General features: G+C 41.1%; 2 protein-coding genes across 2 annotated transcripts; one reads left to right on the forward strand and one right to left on the reverse strand.

The window, feature by feature from the left end:
* The first annotated feature begins 1,632 nt into the window (after window positions 1-1,632).
* Window positions 1,633-6,828, forward strand: tex261 (testis expressed 261). Its single transcript, XM_068308083.1, has 6 exons — window positions 1,633-1,793; window positions 3,401-3,480; window positions 3,566-3,719; window positions 3,849-3,916; window positions 4,041-4,143; window positions 4,248-6,828. The coding sequence occupies exons 1-6, from the start codon at window positions 1,724-1,726 to the stop codon at window positions 4,361-4,363; spliced, it is 591 nt and encodes a 196-aa protein (XP_068164184.1). The 5' UTR covers window positions 1,633-1,723; the 3' UTR covers window positions 4,364-6,828.
* A 249-nt stretch (window positions 6,829-7,077) lies between these two features.
* On the reverse strand, window positions 7,078-8,977 carry ankrd53 (ankyrin repeat domain 53). Its single transcript, XM_068308815.1, has 6 exons — window positions 8,925-8,977; window positions 8,748-8,814; window positions 8,318-8,517; window positions 7,883-8,047; window positions 7,693-7,813; window positions 7,078-7,623 (listed from the first exon to the last, which is right to left on the reverse strand). Exons 1-6 carry the CDS (start codon window positions 8,975-8,977, stop codon window positions 7,078-7,080), a joined length of 1,152 nt encoding a protein of 383 aa, XP_068164916.1.
* Window positions 8,978-15,725: the final 6,748 nt, after the last annotated feature.

Consider the following 15,725-nt stretch of genomic DNA (forward strand, 5'->3'; position numbering starts at 1 on the left):
TTAAACTAAAAAAAATTGACATGATTTATACAAATATGATCCCACATTCAGGGATGAAGACATATAAAGAAAAGGCTTGTTGTTTTTTTTTTCCTTCCGAATGCCATTCAACCCAGATCAGCTTCAGATGGATGAAACTTGTTGCGTGTGAAAGGAAATGAAACTCATTCAGCCATGTTTAATGTCCATCATCATCCTTTCTTGGGTGTTGTTGTTGTCGAGCACCTAAGTGCAATATACAGTTTTTTTTTTTTTTAAGATACAGGATATAGATAGAGAATATCCTAGACCATTAAAAACACTTATGAATACGTCTGCCCACTTCTCTCCTGAGGTGTCTGCCTCTTAAAGCTTGATCCGGCAGAAAGATGGAGGCTGCCATTTATTTAGGCACATTAAAGCTCTCACACCCACTGCCCAGGGGTGTTTTTGAGATAAGAGCCTCAGGTGATGTGCATCCTTTTTACTTCTGAAAGTATCTTTAAATGCAGCGGGTCGCCTTTTGTTTTCTCACCTCTACACAGGTACCGTATATATTTGTGCATGCATGCATAAATGAAGACTTACACCCTCACGACGCTTTATCTGTCTGACTGTCCGCCTTTGTGAAAAGCATTTGAAAGGAGGATGAAATTACTCTCACCTTTGACTCAGACACCGTTTTAGTGTCTTCACACTGTTTCACATTATTTAGCTCTTTTTACTTGGAAGTCCGAGACTTTCAGCTCTCTATCATGCATTTTTTATTGTTTTCCACCATAGTCTCAAAGGTGTTAGCTTTTGGGTTGCAGTAATGTACTCTTTTCCCTCTGTGTTATTGATTCAATACACATGAACAGCTTTGTGTGCATGTGTGTGTGTTTGTGTGTTGGAGGAGGGGGGAAGGTGCGAGTCACTGCATGTGTGAGAGAAAAGATGTGAGATGCCGATAAAAGAAGGAAAACAAAGAGAATTACATATTTTCTTCTGAAGGTCCATTAGGACAATAGGAAGAGGATGGCATGACCAGAGCTGAAAAATAGAAATCAGGTGCAATTTTCATGGTTATATATTTGGATATTGCTATATTTCATCAAGGAAAAAATAACAAAAACAACAACATGAGTAAAAACACTATAGGCAGCTGTGACTTTTTCAGGTAATTTCTTTCATCCTTTCAGTCAAACTATTGATGATTTACAGTAAGTATCTGATCCTGAAGCGTGGACAATATGGAGTAGCCATGTACCTGCCATACAAACCATATTTAAGTAGGATTAATTATCTGAAATGTATCTGTCAGGAAAGGGGAAAAAAGCATTCAATCATGAAGCAATGACACAGGCTACTGAAATCGCAATTTTGATACGAATAAAAGCTTGACAACACTGAATGCATGAGATTCTATATCATAGCAGAGTATATGAGAACACAACAAATTGAATTTAATTATCTAATTCCATTGTAGTTATTTTCTATATTTTAGTTTTAATAATCTATAAACTGATCGAGTGAATATTTCAAAGGTTGAGGGTACTGTATAACTCGTTAGGGTGTCATTCCCCCTCCGACCGCAGGTGGCGCTAAATTATAAACCAACACCTCCTCTCAGAGAGGACGCTCTTCTTTTTCATTCCTCGTTAGTCTGTGGAACTTTGACCGATGCTGCAGTGCTAACTGCCAGCCAGCTAGCTGGTTTCTGTTTTATTTTCGTATATTTGTGTGTTGTTACATATGCAGAGACATGTGGTTTATTTATTTACTCAGTTGGCTGTCGCTGGTGATCCAGATTTCCTTCGTCACTCTGGCGATAGGTGAGTGAACGCTGAGAAGGGAATTCCCGGCTAATGCTAGCGTTACCAGCTAGCATGCTAGCCACACGATTTAACGATGATGAATCTCCGTTTCCCCGAATCAAATAGTTATTAAACGTTTGATTCAAGTTTCTTTTTCGAAATAATTATAGTTTAAGCTTAGTTTATAGGGGGGAAAAATGTTACGGGCGTTACTTTACAACATCGCTGATCGCTGCCTATTTACAGGCAAACTAGCTTTCCAGATGAAGAACTTATGGATCTCATTTGCAGTATTTTACGTAATAGTGCTCTTTAACAATGTGTAGCTGCTGTATTTATTACTTTTACTTTGTTTTTTGGTCATTTTTGCCAACACTGAGCTAGCATAAAGCAGTCTTTCCTCAGCGCTACACAGTGGGATCGATCAATATTAACTAATCAAACGTGATTGTGTTGCTCTGATCCCATTAAAGACTGCTTAAAGTACCTCCATCAGATGTTTTTAATGGAACACCACTACCCTCCACTCGGGGGTGTTTATGGCTGGGGAGGCTACATGACACGTTGACTTGTGGAGGAAGGCTCCACCTTCCTGTCATGAGCATTGGAACTTGTGTTGACTTGATTTAAAGCTTTTAGTGTGTTTCGTCATGACTTGGTTTCGTGTAAAGCTGGCAGCAGTGTGTTACCCCAGGGTTGTTTCTTCTTACACGAACATGTTTGTCTTTTTCTGTCCTGCTGGCACATGGATATCAGATAGTCTTGTTGGTAAAAATCAATCGTGCTGAAAAGACAGTGTTAATTATTGTTATAAAGAGTTTCGATGTTTTGCTTTTATTCCGTTTTAGTCTCAGATCATCTCAATTTAGATTTTGCTTGTTGTAGTTAAAAAAAATAATTAAAATACCAACAAACCTACAAGTTTCAATGTAGTTCTAACTGATTTACGACAAGTTTCCTGCACCAAATGTTAAAGAAAGAACATAAAACTGAAAGGCATGTGTATAAGTATGTATGTATGCATTGTATGTTTATATGTGTGTGTATGTAACTATATATATGTCTGCATAGATAAAAAGACTCGTCATATTTCTATTATAATAAGAGGAATGATGAACATGATAAAATCCTGTATGTCTCTATGTGTATATGACTATATAATATGTGTGTATATGTATATACAGTATGTGTGTGTGTATATGTATGTGTGTGTACATAAATGTATTATGTATCGACAGATAGATAATTAGTACATATTTTAATTATGATAAGCAGAGTGATGAACACGATAAAGTCCCTCAGGCATTACCTTCAGGTAGAACTCATTGGATGTGACTGCAGGGAATGATTTCATTACAATGGAGAATTTAGTGATCAATATTTGAACAGGATAAGTAAGACTTCTTTGAAGGTCCTAAACCCACTATTGACTGCATCATTAGTAAAGGTCTTGACAATTCACAACTCTTTCCTTTCCAAGAAATGTATTTAGACGTGTCTGTATCTGTTTTCAGTCAACATATTAAATGTCTTTAGAATAGTTTTAATCCTTTATTTGCAGAAGGGAAAAAAACTTTCTTGTTTTTTTTTTTGCTGCCTACCTGATGATGGTCTTCTCCTCTCAGCTGCTGGCCTGTACTACTTGGCAGAACTCATAGAAGAATACACTGTAGCCACCAGTAGAATAATAAAGTACATGATAATGGTGAGTGAATATGCATTTTATTTATATATTTATAAAGAATGAACTGCTCTAAAAATTCATGTCCCCCTTGTGTTTCTCTGCCCAGTTCTCTACAGGTGTGCTGGCAGGTCTTTACCTTTTTGAGGGTTTCCCGGTGCTAATGGTGGGGGTCGGCCTTTTCACCAACTTGGTGTACTTCGGTCTCCTACGGACTTTTCCCTACATACTGCTGAGTTCCCCAAACTTTATCCTCTCCTGTGGTAAGTGTGGCAGATATCGGCTTTGTATTATTTTGAAAATGGTGACACCTAATATCATCCCCTAAAGAAAAAAACCCCAACAAAAATATATACTTCTTTTCCCAACATTATCTCTCTTCTTTTACTCAGTGTTGGTCGTGGCGAACCATTATATGGCCTTCCAGTACTTTGCACAAGAGTATTACCCATTCTCAGAGGTAACTTCATCTCTTTATGTTTCCAAGTACATCCTTTAACCTCCAGCTTTTTATAAACTACTGAAAGATAATCTACGATTGCCATGTCTCCTGTGTCTTACGTTTGTTCTTGCCTGGCATCCAGGTGCTTGCGTATTTCACCATCTGCCTGTGGGTGATCCCCTTCGCCTTCTTTGTGTCACTGTCAGCCGGGGAAAACGTGCTTCCATCCACCATCCAGCAAGGAGGTCGGTTTTATCTCGCCTGCAGAGGCTTCAGCCATCTGATATGTAGATATTAATAACTGAGGGGTGGTGATTTTATTAGTAAATGTTTATTTTTTACCTTTCAGATGATGTGGTGTCTAATTACTTCACCAAGGGCAAGAGGGGTAAGCGGTCCGGGATCCTGCTTGTGTTTTCTTTGCTCAAGGAAGCAGTGCTGCCCAGCAGACAAAAAATGTACTGAGGAGCTCGGACTTTGGGGTGCAGCCTCGGGTGTCGGTGTTTGGGAGTCTGTGTTTATGGTGGAGATGCTGGGGAAGCATGAAGGACTCTAGAAAATTGTTTTCTGGTTGGGACTAAACTGAAGCAGGGGCCCCAAGCGGGTGAAGAGCCCGCAGAGAGGACGGACCGTTGAACAGAATGGAGCCTCCTGCTGGATGAGAACACAAGTTTACATCGGCAACGTTTGTCCGTCGTTTTTTCTGTCTGTACTGGAGGCCAGCATCATCTTCTAGAGAGCTTTCTGAGGGGCTCTTGTCTGTAGTGCAATGTTTATGTTGGACTCCTCAGTTTTTTTAAACTCTGGTATTAAAAAAAAAAAGTATGCACAGGGTTTAAAATTAAATACCTGCAAATTTTAACCCTGGCAAAGGAATCATTATCTCTTCACTTCTTCAGACCTGACCTGCCAACCCTCTTATTATTATTTTATGCAGCAGGTGCAAATTCTGACTTCAGAATACATGATAAACAAAAGTTGGCGATACCTGTGAGTTTGTTTGCTCACATGCAGTACCTAACTGTGAACTCAAGGGGCAGCATCGTGCAGCCTGCTGTAATACACTAAAAGAAGAATTTCAAAACATCAATAGGAAAAGAAATTCACTTTTATGTCATTACTGTGTCCTTGTTTGGTTTTGTTAATGTCTGTAGGAGTGTGTTGCTGTCAACTCTCAAAAAAGTTCATATTTTAGTGGGAAATTCACTTATTAGGTCAAGACAATCAAGCTAATTACGCTAATGCACACCCAAAATCCCTTTTTCTTTAAAATAAAAAAAAAATATATATATACTGATATTATACTGAAATTTACTGATATTGTTTGGTGATTACCATACTGATAATCATTGAAAAGCCAAACCCATAACCATAATAAGTGGATCTGACTGCAGCAATATGAAAAAAATCCGGTGCGTCATGCCAGAAATACAGATTTTGATTATCTGCTAATTAGCTGCAGTGCTAATGTAGCTAAACCTGTGGAATTAAGCGGTAGTTTCATTTATATCATTATTAATAGGACTTTATGATGATTATACATGAGTTGATTGTATTTAATAAACATGTATTTTTTATTAAATTCATAATTAACATACAAGATACCAAATAAATTATTTCTACTGTAAAGAATTGTTTTCTTAAGGTTGGCAGGTCTGGATGATATCTGCTATCATTTGTGCGTCACGTGTTGCTTGTATTTCATTCGATTCAATACACAAAGTAGCACCGATGACAGAAATAGCATTCAGAAAAGAAAAAAGTACTCTCAAATGTTTTCTTTAAAAATGTGATAAATGAGTTTTTGGCTAAATCATTATATCCAAACTTGGATCTTCCTCTTACTGGAGGAGGATAAGTGCTTGAGTGGGACACCAGCAGCAGGAACGATACCTGAGGTAGCTGTAGAAGAGGTTCCTGATGTTACAGTGGGAAATAGTGGTTTGTTTTATTTTAAGAAATCAGCTTTGGATCTATAGAGAGAGAAGTACAAGATGTGATTATGGTATAAATGCTCCCTGTCAAATTAAATGGATGAAAAGTGCTTTTAAAGACCTTTTGAAAGAACTGAATCTTAATTAAAACCACCTTAAATTAAAGATTACTTAATGAGTTCCACCTCTGACATCTTTCCACAAAAGCGATGCATTTTCCTTTTCTTGTGTCACATCTACACTCTGATCACCTGTGCGACATGCCTGTCTTTCTTTATGGACTCAAAAAGAAATCTAGTTTTTGAACACTAATCATTAGTTAACCCGACATCTACCGTGAAAAAAGAAACATCTGCAAACTGAACCTGTGCAATGACTTTGTGGGCTAATGAGTGTCAGGGACAAGTGACGCTAGCAGCTGTTTGTTGGAAATACTATTAAAGAGGCTGAAATTGTTTTTACCAACGTCCAAGTGTGATTTTATCACCGGCTGGTCGGCTCGTCAGCGTATAAAAAAAAAGTTTTCGTTTTTAATTTTAATCTCTAGTTGGTGTTTATGGAAATTAAGACCAAAATAGATGCACCGTTGCTGTAATTTCTCATGAAATCACGTCAATATATTTTATTCATAACATGAAAAATATGTAAGTAGAGGGTATGTAAGTTCCTTATGGCTTGGTCATGGTGGGGGCATTGGTTTGAGGCCCTTTGACCCCAATGAGGTGTGAAGAGCTCTGTCAAGTAAAGGAAAAAGACAAAAAAATAATAAAGAAGAACACACACACACACACACACACACACACCTTCTCCTGACAGGCCACCGCTCTCAGTTCTACACACACTGTTAACAAGTCCTCACCTGGATCCCGTGTCTGTTCCCTGCGGGGGCGGGGGGTCAGCGAAAGTGCAGGGAGGTAACTGACAGGTGACCCAGTTCACCAAGGTTTTCTCACCTTTCGCTCACCCTTCTGTACCCCCCCCTCTCCATGTGGTTGGCAACCAAGCATCCAGAGTGTTTTTGATTTAATTGCTTTAATCTGAAATTGTAGGAAACTTTTATTCATGTGAATTTTTACAAGTATTATTCACTAGGATCCTGTAATTAAAATATTTATCGATTTATTTCTCTATCATTTGATGCAATTTTTTTTATATTCAACAAGATTGGATATAAAATAATGTGAATTACATCTCTAGTGTATTATTTTGACTGTATTTCTAAACGCGGATGGCTCCAGGTGTGCATCAGTAGCGTCCAGGCTCCAGCACCTCAGGCAGGTGCATGGCCACCTCTGTCCAGGGGGAGGTGCTCTGCCCCTGGGGGTATCCTCGGTGCTGAACCTCCTCTATGTCCTTTGGCTCAAAGTGGCGGGGGGAGGCGATCCTGGGGGGGAAGGCTCTGGGGAACAACGCCCTCTGGAGTGTGTCCAGAGGCAGGTCAGGGGCAGGGCGGGGGGTGCCGTCCCACTTTGTGGTGAACTGACACCGCCTGTTGGTGCCGTCCCTCCTCACCGTGACCCAGTCCCGCAGGTCGGGGACCACCGGGGGCTTCTCTGACTGAAGTCCCATGAAGATGGTCCAAGGCCTGGAGACTGAGGGGAGAGGCTGTTGGAGGGAGGTGCCCTCATCCTCCTGACACCCCCCTGATGGACGCTTCTGTTTAGACATATTCTGATCCGTTTGGAGGCACTTCCTGTGGTACTGACTGACCAAGACTCTGGGAGAGAAATCTTTCAGTGGGGGTAATCCTTTATTAGTCGCCCATTCTGCCATCTTGGCATCAATTAGCGCCTGTAAGGAGACACAAATGTGATTGATAAGATATGAAAAAAATTGATGAATCGAATTCTAAACTCTCACCTTTTTACGGTGATCTTTCTCTTTGGCGATATCCACGAGATCCCTGTACAAAACTTGAACCAACTTCCTCTCCTGCATCTCTTTCTTCTTACCTTCCTGCCACATGCAGCTTTTCAGATACCTGCACAAAAAAATAAATAAATAAATAAATCACAAGACGTTTTTTCTCCCGTCGGTGCTGCTGGTTTACCTGGCTACCCTCCTGTGGCACCAGATCCGGGCCAGATCCAGAGGCGTTAGTCCCGTGTTGTCCCGGGTCAGCACGTCGGCCCCTGCTTGGACGAGGATCTCGGCACAGCTCAGGAGGCCCTCGGACGCAGCGAGGTGCAGAGGGGTCACCCCGGAATCTGTTTTACTGGTGACGACAGGTGGAATCCTTCAGCTACACAATCATCATCGTAACAATCGTCCCCATTTTTATTCCTCGCAGCAGCAGCTTTAAACATCTCATTATAATCAGAATTATAATTTTGCACTCAAATGGATTTTCTTCAATTTTGATGCTATCATTTAAAACGCATATGTTGATTCCGAATAAAAAACAAGACAAAATCTTGAATAATCATCCAGCTGCAAACAAACAAAACCTGCATAAAAGTCAGAATTAACCAGAGAAGGCTCCTACGCCTTGACGTCGGCCCCGTGCTCCACCAGGTATCTAAGACAGGCGGAGGTGTTGGGGGTGCTCCGGGGGGATAGAACCATGTGAACGGGCCCGTGGCCCCTGAGATCGCTGCTGTTGATCCAGTCGGGCCTGAAGTCCAAAAGGAGCTGAATGTTATCCAACTGACCATAAAGGCAGGCAGTGTGGAGAGCTGACAGACCCTGGAGGATTAAAGCCATCAACACATAAATGATCAATATTAAATATGCAATTTTGCAGACAGTCATCTTTTTTTTTTTTAATTCTTACTTTTAATTTTAATGCATGAACTGTGGTTGCATCTTTCTATTTCTATATTTAGATCATCTTCCTCATCCCTTCTGACTTTATTCTGGACATGATATTCTTTATGCTACAGAAGTGCATCCATCAATGCCGTTAATGATCATACCTGTCCGTTGCCACTGACGACCAGTTTCTCTGGAACAGCTGGAAACGCGTCACTGTCCGTGGGAGCACTGTGGTGAAATTAAGGTGTCAAAATAACTATTAAAAACAAACTTGACAGCTAAATTAATTTTTTGAGTTCATGTTCTGTTCATATAAAAATCCATTTTATGTTATTTACCGATTTTTGCGTCTCTCACGTCTCTTTTTTCCCGATTTGTTGACAGTTTCCATGGTTAACATGAAAACGAGAGAGCAGGGCGGCGAATTCTCAAATTCTACTATGGAGCTGCTAAGACCCGCCCTAAATCTGGTACTAACCAATCATAACACTTAATGGATAAATATAGCCAATCAGAGACATAGTAGGCTGTTCCAAGTTTTCACAGTAATTAGATGCACCATTTAGCAACCAGGAAGGAACTTTGATTTATTTCTCTATTTACAGTGGATATATTACAAATAATCCGTATATTATTACTTCATGTGCAGAATAATAATATAATATTGAAATAATTTATTATGGTGAATAATTAATAAAATAATATTTTATAATAGCATAAAAATTATGTTACTTTTTTATGTTACCATAAATTGACATGGCAAAAAAATATTTTTAAAATATAAATTCACATTGCTGTTTTCTTTATGGAGGAAACATCTATAGAGAATAGCTAGTTATTCAAACTCTATATCGACTAAAACTATGAAATAAATAAATTAAAAGGCCACTTCCTTACACAGCATATTCAGTCACACATGTTATTCATGAGTCAATGTAATAGCTTATGACAGATGCAGGCAGATGAGTGGCTGCAGGCGCAGCAGATATGGATACTTCCACCGTAGCGTGGTCTCCACGTCCCACTCCCCACGTTTCCCTGGTCGTGCTCACGTTGGTGATTTAGTGGAATTGGCAGGCCGCACTTGACCTGAGTAAAAACAGATCAATCTCCCCAGTCCTGCGGAAGAGTTCACAGAGGTCACCGGACCGGCAGCTACATCCGGGCTGCACATATGAATTGGAACAGTTATATTCTCCATGTCTCTGTGGGTCGATGTGCTCACTGTGCAGCAGGCTGATCACTGTTATTGATCACGCAGCCTGAACTATAGGTTCGTGCGTCGGGAAACGATGTGTGCAAATTGGAGTCTGGCGTTGTTTTAAATTTCATCACAAGGTAGAATCAGGGGACTTCAATTTAATCTGATCCCATTTTCATGCTTTTAGTAATATTTTCCATTGAATAAGTGAGAAAAGAAATAGAAACAAAATAAAAAATGGTCCCAATCAAATTCTAACCTTGTAATAAATGAATGTAAAAACCTCACACACATACATTAATGATAGTTTCATCTTTCCTTTAGGTGTGTTTATTATCCGGTCCTTAAATAGTGACATCTTCTGTCGTCCTCAAGGCCATTACGGTCCAGTGGGGGGGTCAAGGACGGGGCACGGCCCCTCGGCGTTCTGCCATCAGCACTGCATCCCCGGAGGCTTCGCCTTCACCGCAACATGGCCTTGTTGCTACTCTGGTGACTCATGTGCGTATGAGTAAACGTGCTCTTCTGTTTGTGTGTGTGTGTGTGTGTGTGTGTGTGTGTGTGTGTGTGTGTGTGTGTGTGTGTGTGTGTGTGTGTGTGTGTGTGTGTGTGTGGCCTCTTTGGCATCCTTTGACCTCAGTTACATGTCATGGAGGTTGTGTGGAATCGTCATTGTAGAGCTCTTTCATGTTTGCCTTTCATCGCAAATCCCTGGACGACAACCCCCGTCGTGAACTTTTTTATTTCGTTGACGGCTAAATATATATGTGTGTGTGTGTGTGTGTATGTGTGTGTGTGTGTGTGCATTAGCTGCAGCACATGCAGTCGGTGCAGAGCAGATTAGGAATGGGCCGATCAGAGATGTCTAAACCTGCTTAGGGCAAGGATGAAAATGAGATCATGTCCCAGCAGCCTGCTGCTGCCTTTCCCATTGGTCCGTTGCATCATCCAATCACGTTCCAGCTGCCTTTATTGATGTTATAGTAGAAGCTTTAGCTCAGCTTGTGACAAGTGGATCTTCCAGCACAAGATGTAGAAATACATCCAGTCAGGTCTGAACCTGAGGTTTTATATGTTTATATGAGAAGATAAAAGGTTGTCTTTTTTGAATATGGACATGACTTCATTATTGATGAGGGGCCTAAACCCCAGGGGCCTCTGAACTCGTCACATTTCTCCTCCTCTCTCCTCCTTCTGGTCCTCCTTTCTCTTTAGTTTTCCAATCATGGAATCTTTTCCTCCATCCTTTAGCTCTTCCCTCTCTCCTCTTCTCCATCTTTCCTCCTCCTCCTCCTCTTTGTGCTCCTTGCTCACCCAGGCGGCAGGGCGCTAATGCAGCATGGCACTTTCTGCAGCTCCGAGTCACAATGAGTCCGGGGCGTAACGCAGTGACCGCACGGCGACCTCCCTCGGTAACGCCGCACACAGTCACTTTGCTCAACCGGGGAGGATGGAGGCGATCAGTGGCGATGTTTTTTTTTTTTTGGGGGGGGGGGTTTGGCATGTAAAGGATGAAGAAGGAGCAGGGTTCTGCTGCTGACAGGTGTGATCGGATCAGATGACAGTGAGACAAGTGGAGTTCTAGAACGGAGAAGCTCCGTTCAGCATATGAGAGACGTTTTTGTGTCACGTGTGAATCATTAAGGCATCAGGAGGGATGAGATCATGTGTGCGGGGGCAGCAAGTGGAGCATCCAAATCTCCATCTCCAGTGGTGCCATAAAGGACATCCCAACATCACACCTTCATATGATCTGAAGCTTTTTTTTTTCCTTCCCCCCTCATCCTTCCGGAATGTGTTTAGCAGAAATGACCGCAGAGAACAGGTAGAGATGGAAGGTGCTGAGATAGTGAGAAAAAGAGTGGGGGGGGGGCTAGAAGGTCGACGTTATAAAGATACAGACAGAAGGAAAAGACTGTTAAAAGTCGGTCTATGCATGTGAAGAAATAGTTAATACCAACTACTTCTTTCCAGTCCTGTAGTCGTTTCTTCGTGGAACAAGATCTGAGGACTGGATGTAGGGGAGATACTCTGATCACAAGTGAAAGCACCCGAGAAAAAGCCTCATATTTTAATTTACTTAATGAAAAAACATATCAGAACAATTTAATTCTTGATTATTGCTGATTCTCAATATTCTCAAGTAGCCCATTGCTTCTATAATGTTACACGAAATAGATTTTCAACCTTTAGAACCTTGAAGAATTCAGTCGATTGAAGACGAAGGAGAGATAAAGTCATTTCAATGTGAATAAAAAAACACGGGAAACAAGTTTTTCTTTTTTGGACATTCGCTCCGGACCCTCGATAACATTGGATGATGAATGAGTGAAGTTCTTGCGTGGACTTTGGCGTGACCTCAGACAGCAAAGTGTGAACTCACACTGCAAGTTGTGTTAAGCTGCGAAGTTCAAACCCTCTGCAACACCATCGAAAAAGGTCACATTTATGTGGCCGGAGAGATGAACTGGAGTGCAACCACCATAATGCATGCTATACATATATACTGTATGTGCTAATACTGTCACGTTTATGTCATATAAGCGGATTTTATCCCTTCTGCGTTGACATGTTGCCACTGACACCCTGACCCTTTCCCGCCCCGGCGATCTCCACCCGCTATCCAGGTCACGGAGCATCTGCCGTCCCCGGGTTCATCATCAGGTCAAAGCGCCACAAAACGAATTGTTCTCATCACACACACACACACACACACACACGCACACACACACACACACATGCCTGGTTATGTTCATCAGCTGTGGTGTTGGTAGATTTAGAAGAATATTAAAATGCAAATGCCGTTGGGACAACGATACCACAACAGCTTCAGGACAATGAGCCACTTTATAATGTTTACACACTCCGCTATGAGACGCATGATGTGACAGGAAGTGGAAAAAAACACACACACACACACACACACACACACACACACACACACACACACACACACACACACACACACACACACACACACACACACACACACACACACACATTACATTTATTCAGTTAAAGTGGGTTTTTTTGTTGTCGTTTTTTGTAGCACTGGAGCAGAAATTAAGGTAGAAAACTGATCTGATGATCTCCTTTGAGAAAAGTGACGATGTTCTGATAATTCCTTAACGCCACAGACGTGCATCAGCCCCCAATCACCTAATTACACCTTTAATAATTCAGCTGTAACATGCAGAAACGCTGAAATCCATTTGGACGGACGGAGGTTAAAAGGGAAGTGGCTTAGTATGCTGCCTTGTATGACATGTTGATTGCTCTATTATTGATGCGTTCAGTGTGTTATCGAGCTCAGCTGACAATGAAATAGACCCTCAAGACATTTTATGCTTCACATATAGGAGCAGAAATAAGGATTCAAGACATTCTGGATTCCACTTGAGTTATTAGCTCATCTGTTATCAATAATTACTAGAATTTATTTGCATGTACGGGTTCACAAGTCCTGGTTGAGATAGATTATGAAGAAAGTTCAGGACTTCCCTTCGCAGCAGATGTAAAATATAATCCCCAGTGTTTTACGTAAAATACTTTTATAGTTCCAGGCTGCAAAAAAAAAAAAAAAAACAGGATTTGAGAAGAGAGAAATAAAGAAATGAAAAGTTCACTTTTTAAAACTTTTTTTTTATAAGTGTTAATCCAAGGAATAATCTAATGAAAAGAGTTTGAATCATTTTGCTAACACAGACCCTCGTGTCTGTAAAAATTAGCTCAACATTCACAAACCTTTTATCTCATTTTTTTTGTCCCTCTTCTGATGGAATAAAATGCTCCTTTAGCTGCTAAATGCTTCGATATTTTCACAGGTTATTAGCTAATTTTGCCCATCTAATGCTGAGCAAGAGGGTTTTTAGAGACTTTTTGACTGTTAACAGAGATGGGGAAAAAAACCCTGTATGAGCCATTAGATAATTTCCCGCACACAGGAAGCACTGCTTGATGTTCACCTGCCTTTATGGACCCATAGTTAAAATAAAAATGGTGATTAGAGCATCTTTAAGTTAAATTACTGACACAAATGAGAAGAAAGTGCAGCGACGAAACTCTCTGAGTTTACCTGTGTGTGTGTGTGTGTGTGTGTCATATTTGTGTGTGATCCTCACCTCTTCCCCCAGCCTTCCCCCTCAATGCGGCTGATGTCTGCCACCTTTCCTGTCTGGTTTTTGTACAAGTTTTGCTTGCATTGTGTGTTTGTGAGCGTTTGTGTGTGTGTTTTTAACACATTCACACAGATCCATGTTTCCCATGTTCCCCCTGTTGTCACCCGTGCTTGTATGTACAATGACATGTTCTCAGATACGCCGTCAGTGGATGTGTGTGCGTGTTAAATTACATCTAATGCATGAAATACTTTAATCTAATTTGAAAACGTGTTCATGCCCTGTGTGTGTTCACATGTGTTAGTGCCGATGTTGGAGTGTTTAGGCCATCATGTGTTAATATGTGTTTCCACCCCCCCACCCTCCCTTAGGGAAAGAGACATGACCCAAAAAAGCCAGGATCAGTGTGGCGAAAGGCTCTGCAGATGCTTGACCCGGGGGTCGTGCCCTCGCCATTGTTTTTGAGGCGTGAAAAGAAGAAGAAGTAGAAGCCTGTGTGTGTGAGAGAGAACACAGGGTGGGAAATCACACCCTGGACCCGAGTCTGGCTCTTCTGGTTCTCAGGTGTCCTCGCACCTTGGATGAAGCTAATGTGCAGAGAAGAAACCACATTTGAAGGCATCCGGAGGTTTGGTTTAAGGTGAAGAACAGAGAGAGAAAGAAATGTGGGAGGATGAGGTGGAGAGAAAAGAGCTGCAGTGGAAAAGTGAAACATGCACGCTTCAGCATGTTTGCTTTATTCTTTAAAGGTTTCAGTGTCACACGGTGCAATTCACCCAGGTTTTTATTTTAGCATCATATTATGTCTAAAAGCTTCATCCTTGGAAGCGATCTAACCGTGAGAGTTAAAGGTGGCACAAAAATCACTGAGAGATGTTTTCTAGTCAATCTTGTTGCCGTGCTGTAGAAGAAGCTGCTGTTAAGATTTCTGTGAGAAACCAGTGAAGCTAAAAAACCTCAAACTGTCACACGTGTTGATCACATGAGGAAATAATGTCCCTGAAAGATCTAGATCAGGGGGGTCAAACTCATTTCCACCGAGGGCCACATCAGCATAACGTCTGTCCTCAAAGGGCCAGATGTGACTAATAAATGTAACTAAATGTAATATAAAATAAATGTAACTACTCCTTAATGTTAAATAACTCTTAATTTATTATTTATTCAAGTTACATACATCACAGTTACATGTTTGTTTCTCTGTTCCAACATAAATCCTTTTAATTTGTCACAGATCTCCATCAATCAAGGATCAAACTATCAATGAAAAAAGACAAATAACATCAAACACAAGTAAAATGGGCTGAATTACTGCATTGTGGGAAATGTAGTTTTGGTTAAAGCACACTTTTGACCTATGTATTTATAGACACTCTGACTTTTTATACTTTCGCGGGCCACATAAAATGATGTGGAGGGCCACATTTGGCCCCCCGGGCCTTGAGTTTGCCACATGTGATCTACATGTAATCACAAATCGATTACATGTAGTTGATAAAAACTGTAAAAATAGATAGGTATAATAATGACTTACTTGCAGACAAGCAGACACCTAATCCCTATAAAGACTGAATATTTTAATATCTCCATCTGCGCACACGTAGAGGAGACGGCGTTCCATCTTCCTCTTCCTCTTCCTCCCCCTGCATGCTTTGCTCAGCAGCTCCTGAGATGCTTTTAGATGCGAGAGGAAATTTCCTCTCATCTCACCCACACAGGCTTTTAATATCACCCCAGCCGCCTAAGAGCTGGTTTCTGCTCTGCTCTGACCTGATGGGCCTGGGGAGGGATGGGGTGGGGGTGCTTTCTGCTCCCCCCAC

This window comes from Antennarius striatus, chromosome 23 (assembly GCF_040054535.1).
Source record: "Antennarius striatus isolate MH-2024 chromosome 23, ASM4005453v1, whole genome shotgun sequence".
Taxonomy (NCBI): Eukaryota; Metazoa; Chordata; class Actinopteri; order Lophiiformes; family Antennariidae; genus Antennarius; species Antennarius striatus.